The sequence below is a fragment of the Nannobrachium achirus genome, assembly GCF_963921795.1.
Source record: "Nannobrachium achirus genome assembly, chromosome: 7".
Classification (NCBI taxonomy): Eukaryota; Metazoa; Chordata; class Actinopteri; order Myctophiformes; family Myctophidae; genus Nannobrachium; species Nannobrachium achirus.
This window is the reverse complement of record NC_137816.1, coordinates 47,898,641-47,916,435: the sequence shown is the minus strand read 5'-3', so window position 1 is coordinate 47,916,435 and position 17,795 is coordinate 47,898,641. Positions and strand designations below refer to the sequence as shown.

The following is a 17,795-nucleotide window of genomic DNA, read 5'->3' as shown; positions in this document are numbered from 1 at the left end:
TACTTTAGTGCGACGGCCTTGTATGATGAAGCAGGGCTTGACTTTATGAAAAAACGTACACATTTGAAATAAACACATTTGTACACAGGCAATTACCAATTATAGAGGTTTAAGTGGTACCGGATATGCAGCTCGGCAAATAAAAGGTGAATTTATCCCAGTGCGTGACAGAGGACGATATCACGATAAATTAAACCTCCACGATACAATTATCGCAAGTGTTTTTTATCACGATAAACGATAATATCGCTTATCGTCACATCCTACCCCTTAATGTTAAAACCGTACTATATCGAACTTCCTAGGGGGGGAGGGGCAGCCAATCGTCTTTTCCCGTACTTTCCCGTATTTACCGAAATAAATGATTTTCATCCGAAAATCGGCGATCGTCTAACCTTCCCTAGTCACCACTCGTGCATCGATAGCTCATGGCTGGGCTGAGATGAAGCAGAAGTGATGTCATTGGCCTTTCCTTTTCCAAGGCACATTATCCCATTCGGTTACTGTCTGTACCCTGGTGCTTGTACAGCAGCCATGCTAGGGGCTATGCTAGCGAAAATTTTCAGTTCTGCTCTTGAGTCACACATGGATTAATTGCGGGGACATTTACGTGAACGGATCGCGGACGCGAAACGCACGGGGAGATCGATGATCGGCCAAAACACCCATTCTATCCCAACGGAGATCGAGAAAATCACGGTGAGTTACTGACCTGGGGAAGAAAAAAAAAAGAAAAAACAACGGCGCTGTTCAAGATGGAGGGGCTGCGGGCTCATGTTTATAAACATAATATTATGTCTCGATCACAATACAATAATAGAAATTTCACGGCTAATCTACCAACCCCCATTCTATTTCGGCTTAGAAAGTGTTAAGAAGCATCATTTCATTCTCCAGCGTAACATTGACCTTGAAACGAAAAAGATAAGATAAAACTTGTAATGATCCCCATAGGGAACTTCAGGAGATGTATTACAGGAGTAAACTTGCAGTGAATGGCAATGACCTGGTACAGTGTGTCAAACTGCATGAATAGGGTAAAACCACGTCAGTCCACCAGCTGTTCTTTTCTTTATTTTAACAGGCTCGCCCGTGTACACAACTTCCTCACTGGTCTTTGTTTGTAAGTTTCACTTTTCGGGAGAGAGGAGAACCGACTTTTTAATTGCTCCGTCATGAGCGACTCCCTTGGTGCATGCAGTGGCATCAATCAATCTGGCTTACAAGGTCCTGTCATCGACAGACACGCCGTGGAGATGAGAACGGAGTCTCTGCCTCTCCGGTTGAGAGCGGGGTGAATCCCGCACCGCCTGACGTGTAATTACGGCTAATTTCCTAATTACCTTACTGCCGAACGTCCTGTAGCGTTCATTAAAAGCCATAATTGCATTGGGCTGACATGCTCTTTTTTATCCACTTCCAGTACCCTTGTTTCCTTCCCACTTTAGCATGGCGGTAGTGTGTTCGCCCTACGCCAGTCTTAGAGTCGATAAAGGTTGATCAAGCTCAGCGTGAGGAACGCAGAGGGGCTCACCCACTGTGACTGTTCTGTGATTTATGAAGGATACATGTTGGTACAGTATACATGTGCGCAGTGGTGGAGAAAGTACTACCGTTTTTTTACTTGAGTAAAAGTATCAATACTGCAATGTAAAAATACTCTGTTACAAGTAAAAGTCCAGAATTCAAAATGTACTTGCGTAAAATTATGAAATTATTGCCATTAAAAAGTACTACAAGTACCAAAAGTAAAAGTACAAAATAGCCAAGGTATAGAATAGGGCTAAAGTGGTTAATGTATGTTTTATAATATTATAATTTATATCTGTAAAGTAACTAGTGACTAAAGTTTTCAAATAATTGTAGTGGAGTAAAAGTACAATATTTTGATCCGAGATGTAGTGGAGTAGAAGTAAAAGTACTGGACATTGGAAATACTCAAGTAAAGTACAAATACCTCAAAATTGAACTTAAGTACAGTACTTAAATAAATGTAATTAGTTACTTTACACCACTGCTTGTGCGTTGATTGTGATGCCTCTCTTTTGTCGAGTGCATGGATGCGTATTAGCAAAAACCTGCAAATAACAATTAACGAAAGATTGTACAGGCCTTATAAGAAATGGTTGTTATAGCTGTGAATTACGCAGCATTCGAGCACCGTGGTTCTAATAAATGAATACGAGGCCAATAACCAAAGCTAGAATACACAAACATAAAAAAACTCGACGGCTCACAGTGTCTCACTTTTCTCTCTCTCTCTCTCTCTGTCTACCTCCCTCCCTCCATCCCTCTCGTGATCACCCTCTCTCTCCCACTCACCTTTCTTGTCCTGCCCCCCCCTCCCCCTCTCTCTCCCTCTCTCTCTCTTTTTCTCGTTTCCCTGCCTTGCATTGATTCTGCTCCTCTTTTGTCTGCAGGAGCCGGCCTCCAAGTTGTCAGCTGCGTCAGGATTAAAAGCTATTAGTTCTGCATCATTGCCACTACAAGTGTGCTCCCCACGATTGATAGAGTGCCTCTCTCTCTTCCTCTGCTAGGAGGGGGTGGGGTGTCTGTGGAAGGGGCAGGGAGAACTGTGAGGGAAAAAGCACGTTGCTGGGGGTTGTTTTATCTCATATATATAGCGTTGTTGTCGAGTGGAAACCTTGTATGTCCAAAACTGTTGGTTTTGTATTAATCATTTAAAAAATGAACTAAACTAGTGAAACCAGCCGATCTGCAAGCACACAACGCCTCGCACCGCGAGCCGATCTACAAGCACACAAGCACACAACCGATCTACAAGCACACAGCGCCTCACACCGCAAGGTGTTGTGTGCTTGTAGATCTGCTGTTTTCACTACTTTTGTGCTATGGCCTTGTATAATGATGAAGCAGGGCTTGACTTTATGAAAAAAAGCATACACATTTGAAACCTGGAGATACGAGGGTTCTGCCTCAACAGTGACAACAACAGTCACCTCCAGGCACTCTGGCCCTGCATTTTCCTTTCGATTTGTTTTAGTTTAGTGTGAACTGTTTTTTCGCCCCAAGTGTGTTTATGGTTTTATGGAGAAAATCCTTGCCTGAAGATGGTAGTTTTCTTTTTGTGTGAGTGTTTGTGTGTGAAGAGCGACTGAATGAAGGCTGGGGGCATTGTCTGCACCAGGGACGTGCAGAGAATGTTAGAAAGGCAGGGGCTGAATTTTCTAAAAGGGCCTTTTTGTGAAAATATTGAAAATAGTAGACACAACACACGTTGTGAGCTTGGAGGTCGGATATTTTCAGTACTTGATACCACACAAAACTAAGCATAATAAAGGCAATACTGGAGATGTGGCGTAACAGCATGGATTTCTACACAGAGAGGGAAATTCTTTCAACATACTGTAAGACGATGCATTCAAGTTCAGGAGAGTTTGGACAAGGAAATTCTCTTGAATGCTGCCTTCATGTATGGCATGAAATGAGAGTATTTGCATTTCTTTCACCATAGTGAAAACTGCATTCATGGTCTGGAGAGGGCACTTTTTACCGATGGATAAAAGGGCAGGGGCTCAAGCCCCCTTTCATGTCTATGTGTGCACGTGCCTGGTCTGCACTGCCTGGATGAAGGCTAAGCCGTCGTCTTGGTGTTTTTAATAATAATGAACAGATTGTGCGAGATGAAAAAATGTCTCGATACGTTTGTTCAAGAGGACAGTGAAACTCGGCGTGTTGACAAGAGCCAAACCAAATGTACATTATGCACTCCTTTATTCTTTATTTTTTCCCATTTCTATTTCACAAAGGTAGGCATTTTTGTTCCCCCAGACCACACAAAACCTTTTTTATGTCTATTCCAACGGCAATGCTGAGTACTGTACACTTCTACAGGACCCCCCCCCCCCCCCCCCCCCCCCCCCCCCAAAAAAAAAGCTACCTTAGCTAATTTAGTGTAACACGCTGTTTTTGTCAGTCAGCGGAATTTCATTATTTTGTCCAGTGACAAGTCATTGAGATATGAGTGGAAGCGCAGGGGACTGAGGTATTGACTCAGCCCAATGTTAGGCTGCTGGTAGAACCCAGTGTTGTGAATGGAGGACTGTATATTACCAATATAATATCACTTTCCAAATGATACATGCTTGATGTGGACATGGGTAAATGTTCTACTCCTCTAAGTGTCTTTTTAACAGGCGGTTGTCATAGTGTAGGTGGGCTTCCGAAAGTGGGTCACAAAATCTTCTGATATGGTCACAGATTGAAAACGTTGTTAATCAAGTAATATTGTGTCCATAAAGTGGATTGGATCTTGATTTCATGTTTATTGCAAGGTGCAAGTTGTCACAAAACACTGTTTGGGGCTACAGTACACTCTACAGATACCATGTCACAGGGCTTGAAGTGAACCTTTACGCTGTGGCGCTGTAGTGGCTGAGTTGTCTAGAAGAGTGGTTCTCAAGCTTTTCGGTTGGTGACCCACCAAAAAGACTTGGCCGTGGCTTGCGACCCCCTCCTTCACGACTCACCAATCTAACAGGTAACCTGTAATGTCGCCGGAATGAAGGTCGCCGGTAAACGGGGGGTGCGTTCGGAAATGCACACCGGGTGGGGCAGCGGTGCGCTTTTTCAGTCTGAACTCTGAAGGTAAACTTTCTGAAAAGCAGCAGTTGCTAACTTAACGTTGCTATTGATGTTTATAAACTAGGGTAAATTATGGTGATAGTCTTAATCTCACAGTAACAATGTTAATGCTAGAAACGACAAACATATACAGTGTATGACACACAATCACAGTATCAACATGGATTAATATTCTAATATTCTATTATAATTTACCCTAGTTTATAAACATCAATAGCAATCTTACGTTAGCAACTGCTGCTTTTCAGAAAGTTTCAGAGCGCACCACTGCCCCACCCAATGCGCATTTCCGAACGCACCCCCCGTTTCCCGGCGACCTTCATTCCGGCGACTCTACTGGTATTCATCTAACAACATACACGCACTGCACAAACGCACGTGTGCGCTCACTGAACACACATGCTGACTGAGATTAGCCATATTAGTTAATCGTTATGACTTTAATTATAGGTACATTTTCTTTCCTTTTTATTTGCTGAGCTGCATATCCGGTACCACTTAAACCCTCTATTGGTAAAAGGTACTTATAATATACTTACTTGATACAGTCTTTTTTTCACTTTCTATCAAATGTCCGATCTACAAGCTCACAACGCGTCGCAAAACAAATGTTCCGCCCCAGGATAATGGATTTTGATTGATCGCGATAATGTCGTAAATCGTGATTTCTTTTGTCACAATAATCATGATATGACATTTTCATATCGTCCCATCCCTAGTCGAAATGTGCATCCAAGAGGAAAAATACACACTGGCCACTGCCTCATTACTTATCAATGTGATTTGGGTGGTTGGTATAATGCATCTTTGTCACTGATGTTAAGCTTTGGTGTGTCAGAACATTCTTTTTTTGCTCTCGCTTTGCAAACACCTGTGTAAACAACTTGCCCACGTTGAGTTTCTCACTTGCGGGTCATAGTCGACAATACTGTTGAGTTTTTGTTAGGTGTGCGATATTCTTTTATAGATCTTAGTAGCCTATCTTACCAAGCGCTGTTCGAATATATACAATTTGCAGGCAATGTGGTAGCATATATGATTCTGATTTTTTTTTTTTTTTAAATGAACGGAGGATTCAACAGTTGAACACTACGCTGTTCATGCAAAAAACTTAAGCTACAATAAACCGTAGTACATACAAGAAGCCTATGAGAGAGAGAGAGTGAGAGAAAATGGTTAAGTGATGGTAGAGTGACCTGTGGTTTATATCAAGAGGAGGGCCGTGACTTAAAGTTATAGTTCACTCAGAAAATTAGTTTTTTTTTCTCCTATTGATTAATCACCTCATGCCATGGAGACTTTAATTTGATGACCAGCAGTGGTTCCCTATGGAGACACAAAGCGACTCCTTTGTTCCCTATGGAGACAAAAAGAGCCTCCTTTGTTCCTTATGGAGAGCATGCTTTAACCCATTAAGGATGGGAACCTCTTTTTGTGTAGTTGTTGCTGTGTATAGTACAGTATATAGCAACATAGTTGTTTTTTTATTTAAAAATATATATATTTTAAGTTTTCTGAAAATGTTCTATGAAAGCCAAAGGTGTACTGTAAGCTATCAAATAGTTTGGGAATTCTGTTTCTAGCTGCTGGAGGCTGAGTAATACATTTTCCAGAAAACCCTTAGGATTTAGGGGGTCATTTTCAAATCGGCCATATGTTTTTAAGACTTAATGGGTAGCGTGGAACAGCTGTATTTAATAATGCTTTAAATAATGGTCCATTTAAAAAAAGTGAGTTGACATTCCAAGATACTGTATGTTTGGGGTAGACAACATGAGGAGGATTCAGACTGCAGCACCCCCACCTCTGTTAACCCCCACATCCCTGCCATAAGGAACGATGTTCTATATCACATTATTATTCTGCCTGTAACTGATCGCTTTCAGAGCTCAGCAGAAAACCATTTATTTCAACTGACTTAATACGTTTTCCTATTTATTTCAAACGGATTAAGTTGCAGCCGGTCTGCCAGCCCGTAGATGTATGGAATCTCACCAGCAAATGCCTAGTCTTTGCGTGCTTACAGTCATATCTCAAGTGAGCAGCGAGTACTGTACTCCACTATTCCACCAAGAATGAGGTGGGATCATACTTTGCTAATTGTACTGGTTAAACCATTAAGACCTGAACAATATCTAAGAGTGTCTTCTAAATCCTAATGGTTTTCTGAAAAACTCTGTGCCGCGCTATGAGCTTGTAGACCTGCTATTTTTGAGAGGCCAAAGTATAAAAAAATATGGTTAAAGTGGTTACGTGACACGACCTGTGTCACGTGTGCTGTGGGTTATTAATGGGCAGCTGTCGTAAGCCCCTTTTCCACTGCAAGGCGGAACCTAAACTTTCCAGAACCTGAACTTATTTTATAATTTTTTTGGTTCTGGTTTTGTTTCCATAGCGCATGGCCTGGTTTCAGACAAATCAAATCAAATCAAATCAAATCAACCTTTATTTATAAAGCACATTTACACAATCGAAATTGACCAAAGTGCTGTACAACAGAACACAAAACCATCACCAACATTACTGTAAGAACAATCTTAAAAACAATAGTGTAAACAAAAACAAAAACAGACAAGGTTCTGGGAACCTTTTTTAGGTCCTCCTCTCGATATATTACTAAACTAGTACTAGAAGTTTTGGGAACTTACTTAAGTGAAATCACTTACCGTACCTTTAAATATGGTAGGGATCACTGTTCACTGACTTCATATATGACTGACGACATAGACCGGTCTTCTAGAAGTCTGAGATCCTCATAGAAGTCACACCATTATTAGAGCCTGTCTTGTTTACTGTTGGCCACACCGAGACATGGTCACTGAGATGTAGCCTGGCATGGCCAGACATATCACTGTGTAGGGCAACTTCTTATTTTTGAGCGGTGGTCACACCGTCTCCATAGCGTGGCCGTGTGTGTAGGTATGTATGTTTGTTTGTATGTATGTATGTATGTATGTATGTATGTATGTGGGTCTGTATGTAGCCTCAAGCCTGTGGTGTAGTACCTTTTCTGACCACACATGTTAAGGGAGGGGCGCTGTTGTTCAGGCCAGGCCAGAACAGGCAAGGCACACTCACACACACACGCACGCACGCACGCACGCACGCACGCACGCACACACACACACACACGCGCGCGCACAGACTCCACCGCTCAGTTCACACGGGTGTGATTTTTTTCAATGGCAGATTGGTCTGGTCTCCAGGCTAACTGAGACCAGACCCGAGGCAATTAGACCTTACCCTACCCTGACCCGAGGGACAAGTGAATATTTTAGACCCGAAATGGCTCGGGTCTCGGGTTATCGGGTCCTGGAAGACCCGTGCTACCCTCTACTTGCAATACTGTTCTGCTGGCATTTACTCTCGTTTTCGGCTTCCCTGACACTGAGCTTAACGTTAACAAAGTGTAGAAATTGCCAATATGTGTTGTTTTTTATTTTCCTTATTACTGTGGGAGAGTGCAATCATTCAATGCAACAAAGGTGAATACCAAAAGAACAGTATTGCAGCCCTGCCAGGCCTTTTGACCATTTTGGAGGGGCGCTACCCGTCCCACACGTTTGGCTGTGTTGCTCATTCCACGAATGCCAGATCCTTACAAGCTGTACCTCGTTGTAAAGGTGACAAATAAACGATAACAACATTTGGCATAATTAAAGGGGAGATATAATGGAATGCAAATTTTGGGTCGGCGCTACCCACACGTTTGGCTGTGTTGCTCATTCCACGAATGCCCGATGCTTACACGCTGTACCTTGTTGTAATTGGTATTGTGTGGGAGATATAATGGACCGAAGTCAAGTTTCCTTTCTTTTTCTGCTGAGTTTATATGAAAGTTTTTCAACATGGAAACGATTACGATAATGACAAAATAATTGCGATTATGTCTTGTGATTAGACGATTATGTAATAATTGTGACCGTGCCCACACACCAGTTTTCGCTCTCTCTCTCTCTCTCTCTCTCTCTCTCTCTCTCTCTCTCTCTCTCTCTCTCGCACATGTACTGTTCCTCTGCTTAACCTTGTTACTGTATGTACTTTTGTTTGATTTTGTTTATTCTTCATTAAACCCATATAACAATGTATAGCCAAAAAAGGTTATAGTTTGGTAATAGTTACCTATATCTCTATTTAGTCTGCCTAGTGCATGGCTTATGCTCCACGCGTAAACCTCCCCTACATCCTGCTTCTCCAATCTTTGATGTCAGAGGTTCCAGTTTAGCCAAACAAGTCTGGGAGTTTATTGTACTGTCACAATCTAACATGCCCCTCATATTTCATTCCAGGCGATTGTCGGCTACTTTGACATTTTCTTCGACAAGGGCTGCTGCAACAAGGTAAGCAGTGGCGGCGGTGAGAACAGCCAAACCGTTTAACGGAAACACAATTACGTTCACGCTTTAGCGTGTTTCCCCCTTTCCCTCGGGCGTTGGTTGGCAATCGATGGGCGTCTGAGCCGAGTGCTGATGTAAGCATTTACGCCACCAGAGCCGGCCACTCAGAACAGGCAATGTCAAGCTCTCTGAGCAAAGCATAGACATGTCTGTTAATTGCACGCGCTGCCGTACCGACTCAAGCACCACGCTATGAACGTGACGCGAAATTATGCCGCCTAAGGAAAATCGTGATGGTACTGTACATGCATGTTGTAATGATCTGTCTACCTCGTATAATTAGAGGGGAACCATGCTATATTTTGCAATAATGGAACTGCAATAACAGTTTAATAGTAAACACGGCATGGACACAAAGGTCCTTTTCTAGTAATGCAATAAGTCAATTATCTACAGTACCCACATATTGTAGGAATTCAGAATATAATTGTTTGCCATGCTGGAGTCTGTTGGTTTTGAAATATAAACTGGATTAGCTCAGCACTAGCTGTAATGTACAGCTTATCCAAAAGCACTTTGTTAAGCTGGTTGCACACTGCTGCGTTTTTCGGGCCGAATATCGGAGTGAATTTCGGAGAACGCAAATAAAAAAATCAACCTCACGTTATGTCAGTCATGTTTTCACACTGCTGCCCGTTTCGCGCACCACTCAGTCCCTTGCTCTCTCTATCTCCCTCTCTCTCCTTGCCCTGAAAAACTCATTTCGCAACGAAAAACGCAGCAGTGTGCAGCCACCTTTATACCCTGGGACAAAAATGGCTACCCAAACCCCAAATTCTAGTTGTGCATAATTATTTTATAGATATATTTTATTTCCTTTTCTTTTTAGGTTTTACCCCCTTTTCCCCCAAATGTAGTTGTTATGCCAATTGATTCCTCTGGAGTCCCCACACACATTCGTATGTTGTCACTACTATTATATCTTACTGACTCACCTGCCGGTGATGAGGCCCCTGGGAGGACGTAGAGCCTTGCCCTGGTGACCTGGTTACTCTTGTAGGTTGGTAGGGTGGCCATCTCATAATGACAAGGCTGCAGGTTCAGTCCCACAACTGCTATTCTTGAGCAAGCTCTGAACCAAGTCACTCTAGAGATAATGGCACCAGATGCTTAAAAAAAGAAAGAAAATATGTTACTAAATTATTAGTCTTGCGTGGCCAAACTGTTGACTCCACGATTTGGAAATGCCCCCTGTCATACAGTCTGGAATAACGTAAGAAAAACGATGAGTATCCGGTTAAATTGGAAGTGAAGCCTCCTCCCCACTTCCGTTTCTTTTTTAACATCACGCACATTTATCCTAATATAAATAAAATCATCTAAGCATATTTAGCTTACTGCTTAGCAGAAATTACATTTTGAAATATATTTTCATGAACGGAAATGCCGTAGTAGTTCCAGACTCTATATAGCATTCGGAGATTGTGGAATAGTTGTCTGGCTACGCGAGATTACTAAATTATCGATAATAATCAAGTCCCGAACGTTCAAAGCAGATTTTGTCATCTTGGCTTAGTGTTAAACAGTGTGAAGGCTTGTGATAGATTTGTTTTGTTTTTGGAACGACAGGTGATGTTCTCAACAGGGCCTCAGGTCACTAAGACCCACTGGAAGCAGACCGTCTTTCTCCTGGAGACTCCCATCCCTGTTCAGACAGGTCAGTATACCAAACACTACATGATCCTCCCTGTTCAGACAGGTCAGTATACCAAACACTACATGACCCTGTTCAGACAGGTCAGTATACCAAACACTACATGATCCTGTTCAGACAGATCAGTATACCAAACACTACATGACCCTGTTCAGACAGGTCAGTATACCAAACACTACATGACCCTGTTCAGACAGGTCAGTATACCAAACACTACATGACCCTGTTCAGACAGGTCAGTATACCAAACACTACATGACCCTGTTCAGACAGGTCAGTATACCAAACACTACATGACCCTGTTCAGACAGGTCAGTATACCAAACACTACATGATACCTGTTCAGACAGGTCAGTATACCAAACACTACATGATCCCTGTTCAGGCAGGTCAGTATACCAAACACTACATGATCCTGTTCAGACAGGTCAGTATACCAAACACTACATGATCCTGTTCAGACAGGTCAGTATACCAAACACTACATGACCCTGTTCAGACAGGTCAGTATACCAAACACTACATGACCCTGTTCAGACAGGTCAGTATACCAAACACTACATGATACCTGTTCAGACAGGTCAGTATACCAAACACTACATGATCCCTGTTCAGGCAGGTCAGTATACCAAACACTACATGATCCTGTTCAGACAGGTCAGTATACCAAACACTACATGACCCTGTTCAGGCAGGTCAGTATACCAAACACTACATGATCCTGTTCAGGCAGTTCAGTATACCAAACACTACATGATCCCTGTTCAGACAGGTCAGTATACCAAACACTACCTGATCCTGTTCAGGCAGGTCAGTATACCAAACACTACATGATCCCTGTTCAGACAGGTCAGTATACCAAACACTACCTGATCCTGTTCAGTCAGGTCAGTATACCAAACACTACCTGATCCTGTTCAGTCAGGTCAGTATACCAAACACTACATGATCCCTGTTCAGACAGGTCAGTATACCAAACACTACATGATCCCTGTTCAGTCAGGTCAGTATACCAAACACTACATGGTCCCTGTTCAGACAGGTCAGTATACCAAACACTACATGATCCCTGTTCAGACAGGTCAGTATACCAAACACTACATGATCCCTGTTCAGACAGGTCAGTATACCAAACACTACATGATCCCTGTTCAGACAGGTCAGTATACCAAACACTACATGATCCCTGTTCAGACAGGTCAGTATACCAAACACTACATGATCCTGTTCAGACAGGTCAGTATACCAAACACTACATGGTCCCTGTTCAGTCAGGTCAGTATACCAAACACTACATGATCCCTGTTCAGACAGGTCAGTATACCAAACACTACATGATCCCTGTTCAGACAGGTCAGTATACCAAACACTACATGGTCCCAAGACAAACACACTATTCAGTTGTACTGAATACAGGGATGACGTCTTGTAAGCCAACCTTAAAATGACTCCAACTTTGGTTTCCCACCCCTGATATCCTGTAAGTAAGCAAAAGCACAGACCAGCCTAAAAAAATATATATATATATATATACAGTATATATACAATATATATATATATATATATATATATATATATATATATATATATATATATATATATATATAATTGAGTCTCCCCTCCCTGCTCTTAACTCTTTTACCGCCATTTATATGATGTTATAAGGATCTAAGGATGTCTTTTAATGCCATAAAAGTAGTTTACCTTTTTCGATTTTATAAAAAGATATCGATCCATTATTTCCAACCGCAATTTTTTGTAAAAGACCAGCGTAAAAATAAAAGTCGAACGGGGCGCTTCCGTTCCAATGAATGAGGCTGGAGTTTGTCCCTTGGTTGCTCCAGTTGTAGAAATGGAGAAACTAGATCCAGGCACAGAAATGGAGGAGAAAAGTGATCCCGCCGCCATTGTTGTTTATGTGCGCTCCAGATTTGAGACTAACATTACTGGAGCTGCTGCTGCTGTACACACCCGCGCCACCCCTCATCTGCTTACAGTGCTCAGACAGGTAAAAGATCGAACGCTCGCTATGGCGCTGCGGATAAAAGAACGAACGTTCGATCCTGTGATCTGGTAGGACCACTACTAGTTGAGAAGTGGTACTGCCTGAAGGTCAAAAGGCAAAATTTCCACTGAGCAAGAAGTCATGCTGTATTAGCTCAGTGGTAAAAATGGCAGCACTTGCATGGGGGACCTGGGTTTGAATGTCGGATAGGGCATAAATCAAAAAAACCTCATGGTGCCACCTCGTTGCACAGGTATGAATGCATGAAGAACAATCTTACCCGTCTTAAACCATATATACTGTACTTTATTGACCTGGGTCCCCCCCTCCTTTTCCCCTCTACATTGATTGATTGATTGATTGATTGAAGACTTTATTAGAAGTTTGCATAGGAAAAGGTACAGTTTCATGACGGTACAGTTCACTGGTACAAGGTCTACTAAAAGGAGATCCATGAAAAGACTAAGCTTATTTCCACAGGAAACCATTTAAGTATCTCATATAACATTGAATGACAGACGAATAGAACACAGTACTATGCAGTAGATATGTAAAGATCCAAAATAGCAGATCTACAAGCTCACAATATGTTGCATTACATTGTGAGCTTGTAGATCAGCTATTATCACTATATGTTCTGCGATATTTTTTTATATAGATTAGATTTCATATGGTAAGAAGAAAAGAGTATGCTTGCTAGAAGTTGCTACTCACCGGGTCTTTTAGTTTTTTTCCTGCATGTTGATCTGAGCATGGCTCCACCAGTGCTCCTCAGCAGGCAATCTGTCTGTTGAGAGGTGATGTAGTCAGAACGGTTGACACCTGTTATCTGTCACCGATAGAGAGACAGAGAGGGATCAAAACAAATCGCTGGCAGTCATCAGAGACAGCATGTAAAACTTCATCTTGATAGCCCCTCGTCAGCTAACCTCTCCCTGAATCATGGCACTTTTCCACCGGAGCACTTTGTAACTGACCAATGAAATATTTATTGAGTTGTCGTGTGGTGTGAGCCAGGCTAGTTGTTTTGGTGTGAGGTGTGAAACAGGTGGGGTCATCCTGGTTGGCTCCAGCCAGTTAGTATGCTTATCCCATATACTGTAGACACAATCCAGTGTCGATGTCCAGGGTTCTAATCCCGCTCATGACGTGTATCATATATCATCCATGTCATTTTCTCTCTACGTCTCTCTACGCTGTCCTGTCAATACAGCAGAAATCTAGCCTGGAACCAGACCAATCTGCCTGGGCAAAAAAACATGCCCTTGGCGAATATGGTTCTGGCCCCGCTCAATTGTGAATTCATTTCCTCACCCCAAAGAGTTGGGTGACCAATCAGGGTCCAGCATTGGTTTGGTCTAACAAATCGTGTCCAGGGCCATTTTTTTAACCCACCCCTTGGAAATGAAAATTCTGCTCGCGAGTCCAGACTAATATCCAACAGGCAGTGAGGAATTAGTATGAGCAATGCCAGGCTAGCAGCAATCACCCTCAGAATTATATTTAAAAATAAAAACATCACCAGCGAGTCTACACATTGACTGTAAACGGATGACTCACACATTTATTTGATTAAATATAGCTGCGGAAATACTTTTTGTGCGTGTGTGTTCGTGCATGTGTGTGTGATTTTTCATTTAAAGTGTACAGTAGGTCTGTGCAATGTTGATGAAGAAATCATAACAAAATCTTGTTTTGCCTGATTGAGCAATATAAACTGTGACGATGCTAAAAATCACACCCGTGTGAACTGAGCGGTGTGTGTGTGTGTGTGTGTGTGTGTGTGTGTGTGTGTGTGTGTGTGTGTGTGTGTGTGTGTGTACGCGCGCGCGCGCGCCTGCGTGCGTGCGTGTGTGAAGAAAACACAGCCTGTGTGTGACCGCCCCCTCCCCTCCCCCTGTGTGTGTGTGTGTGTGCGTGCGTGCGCGTGTGTGTGTGTGAGAGAGAGAGAGAGAGTATTGCAGTTGATGCTCAGACTAGACTCAACAGCACCCTCTCTGGTCAATGAGTGGTAGTTCAGGCTACATACACACACAGATACACGGATACATACACGGATACACACACGGCCATGCTATAGAGCGGTCTACCACCGCTCAAAAATAGCTATATACCGTACTATCAAATATTTGAGCGGTGCTAACAGCTCCTACATCTGGTTTGTCTGTCTGTTTGTCCCGTGTCTGTCCGGACTGTCAGATTGGTCAATTGGTGTCTGTTTGTATGGCCATGGGGTCACATTGGCCAAGCTTCACAGGATGCTTCACTTAATGGAATAAACTCATAAATAGCACCGCTCACTTCACACTGGGTGTGACTTCTTTTTTTTATATATATAATTTAAATATAAAATCCTATTCAGAAGTAGGATTAGTTTTTTGTTTTTAATTATAAATAACACACTTTTAAAAAGCAATCGATAGAATAAATAGGAAGATAATGGGTAGTTACAGCCCTACTACTGAGTAACTTGACGTGGGGGCGATTAGAGGACAACCTCAGTCTTGCCCATGATGAAACTGCACGGTACAATCCTCACTGTTCATTGAACTCACAGACTGTATAAGTGTAGCCCTGCTGAAAGCACCGGGAGACTCTGTGTGAGATATCGTAATGGGAATCTGTGTGGGGAGGGGGTTTGCGTGTCGGGGCCGATGTGGGGATGGATGGGGTCGAGGTAGCGGCTGTCCACTGCCCGGCCACATATCAGATAGACGCTACTGTAATAAATGAGCTGAACCGGAGAGGGAGCGAGGGAGGGAGGGGTGTAGCACGGTCCCCTCTTCCCCCTCACGCATCACCACCACCTCCCTCGGACGATAAGAAACGTCGAGGCGGTGACGGCACTCCGACACTATCAAAACCCACGTCACGATCCGCCGGCGAGATACAGGCAGCCAGCCGGCCACGCTCCCGAGGCTGAGCTGAGTATGCAGCGCTGTATGCTAACAACGCAACGCAGAGTGTGTAAAAAACTGCAGTGTTCAAACGGAGACAGATTTCATTTAGCGCTCCGCCACAGAAGGCCCGGCATCTGCTGACAAGTTTGTCCCCTTTCATTTACTTTTGGGGGCTCTGTGTGTGTGTGTGTGTGTGTGTGTGTGTGTGTGTGTGTGTGTGTGTGTGTGTGTGTGTGTGTGTGTGTGTGTGTGTGTGTGTGTGTGTGTGTGTGTGTGTGTGTGTGTGTGTGTGTGTGTGTGTGTGTGAGGGGGTTTGTGTGTATGCAAGTGTGGCCGTGTCTCCCTCACGGTGAATGGGTGCATGTGTGCGTGGCTGCGTGCATGTGCATATGCATCTGCGTGAGTGCACACATACAGTACCGTACATGCATCTGCTTACCTGTGATCTCTTTCCCCCCTCTCATTCTCTATACCTCCCTCTCTCTCTCTTTCTTTCTCCCTCTCACTCTCTCTCACACACACACACACTTCACCACACACTTGCGCATGCCCATTCCCCCAGCAGGCAAATGGATAGAGCTTTAGTTGAGAGCTCTCTGTATTTGGCTTCGGTTGACTTCCCTCCCTCAGTAAGGCATGAGTTTGCTGCAGAACCCACACTCATTCTGTCATCACTCACTGGCACTGGAGCAGCTCCCACAACACACACACACACACACACACACACACACACACACACACACACACACACACACGTGTACAAATCCAAGTGCACTGCAAACACAGATGCACGCTTAAACACACATTTATGCATATGCATGAACACACACACACACACACACACACACACACACACACACACACACACACACACACACACACACACGTGTGGAGAATACAGATGAGTGGAGAATACAGAAGCAATTAACATTCTGTCATGCTTTGTGACATGTATGAAAATGCTGAGCATGCCCAGTTTACCTCGATTTTGGATCAAGACGTCAAGAGAGGAAAATATCTAAGAGATTATTAATGAATTCAGTCAGAAAAACTGCTCAACCGGCTGTGTTTTAATAGAAACAGCGACCATGCTACATCTGCATTTTTATCCATGGGATAGACATCAATAAATAGGCCCAGGCATTGTGGTTGAAAGCACACATTCCATGACTGTGATGCTCGTGCATTAGTGTGATATGTAAGGGAAAACAAGAGATCTTCCTCAGGTGGCTGAGAACGTCAGTGAACGTCATGAACATACTTGTCAGCAAGAACACACTGATGTGGATCAGTAGAGCAGGATTTCCTAAAGTGGGTGCTGCTGTGTAGGGGTGCAGGAAAAAATCGATTCGAATCGCGTTTCTAACATGGTAAGATTCAGAATCGATTCTCATTTTCCAAAAATGTTTATTATGATTTTTTATTAGATATTTTTTAGTGTGCTAGCATGAATAAATCAGACATGTTACCTTTGTGTGTTTACATTTTTGCAATAAGTTGATAAAACCTTTACAATTATAAAAGCTACGTAAATGTACTCTGCTTTCATTCTAGCAGACTGGAGTAGATCCTGATATCCTATGAATTGAATAGAGAATCATTTTGAATAGAGAATCATTTTTAAATTGGAAAATAATCGTTTCTGAATCGAATCGTTTGGATTTGAAAGAATAAAAAAAAAAAATATTGTGACCCCAAGAATCGATTCTGAATCGAATCATGGGATACCCAAAGATTCGCAGCCCTACTGCTGTGGTACCCTAGGGCCCTGGGTGCCGTGATACCAGTCCAGGGGTGCCTCAGAATACTTTGATAATATTTGGAATTAATCAATATTTGAGAATATCGCTTCAGTAGATTTAACCACTTATATTAGACCCTCTATGCTTAGTAAAACAGACACTGTACTTGAGTTCTTTTTCCATCTGCCCCAACTCTCTTCAACAAAAATAGCAGATCTACAAGGCGTTGTGAGCTTGCAGATCGGCAATTTTTGGTGAACCTTCCCCCCAGAATAGAGATGCTGCTGGGACTCAAGTGGTTAAACGACAAGTATAAAGTTATTTTCCGTCAGTTCTGATGGAAAGTGATATTTCTCTGTGACATAGCCTACTGTATCTCAGGTGGAAAGATGTGCATATACATACGTCGCATAATATGATGTAAGATTCTAAAAAAGTAATTCAGGGGTGCCGTGGGGGAAAATGTTATTTACAGGGGTGCCCTGAGTCAAA

General features: G+C 42.8%; 1 protein-coding gene across 1 annotated transcript in view; it reads left to right on the top strand.

The window, feature by feature from the left end:
- The window catches only part of prmt3 (protein arginine methyltransferase 3), a 101,592-nt gene that overhangs the window by 73,929 nt on the left and 9,868 nt on the right, over positions 1–17,795 (top strand). Inside the window, exons 14-15 of the mRNA XM_080729450.1 lie at positions 8,895–8,945; positions 10,572–10,659. Coding sequence (XP_080585576.1) covers positions 8,895–8,945; positions 10,572–10,659 — 139 coding nt within the window. The remainder of the gene's footprint in view (positions 1–8,894; positions 8,946–10,571; positions 10,660–17,795) is intronic.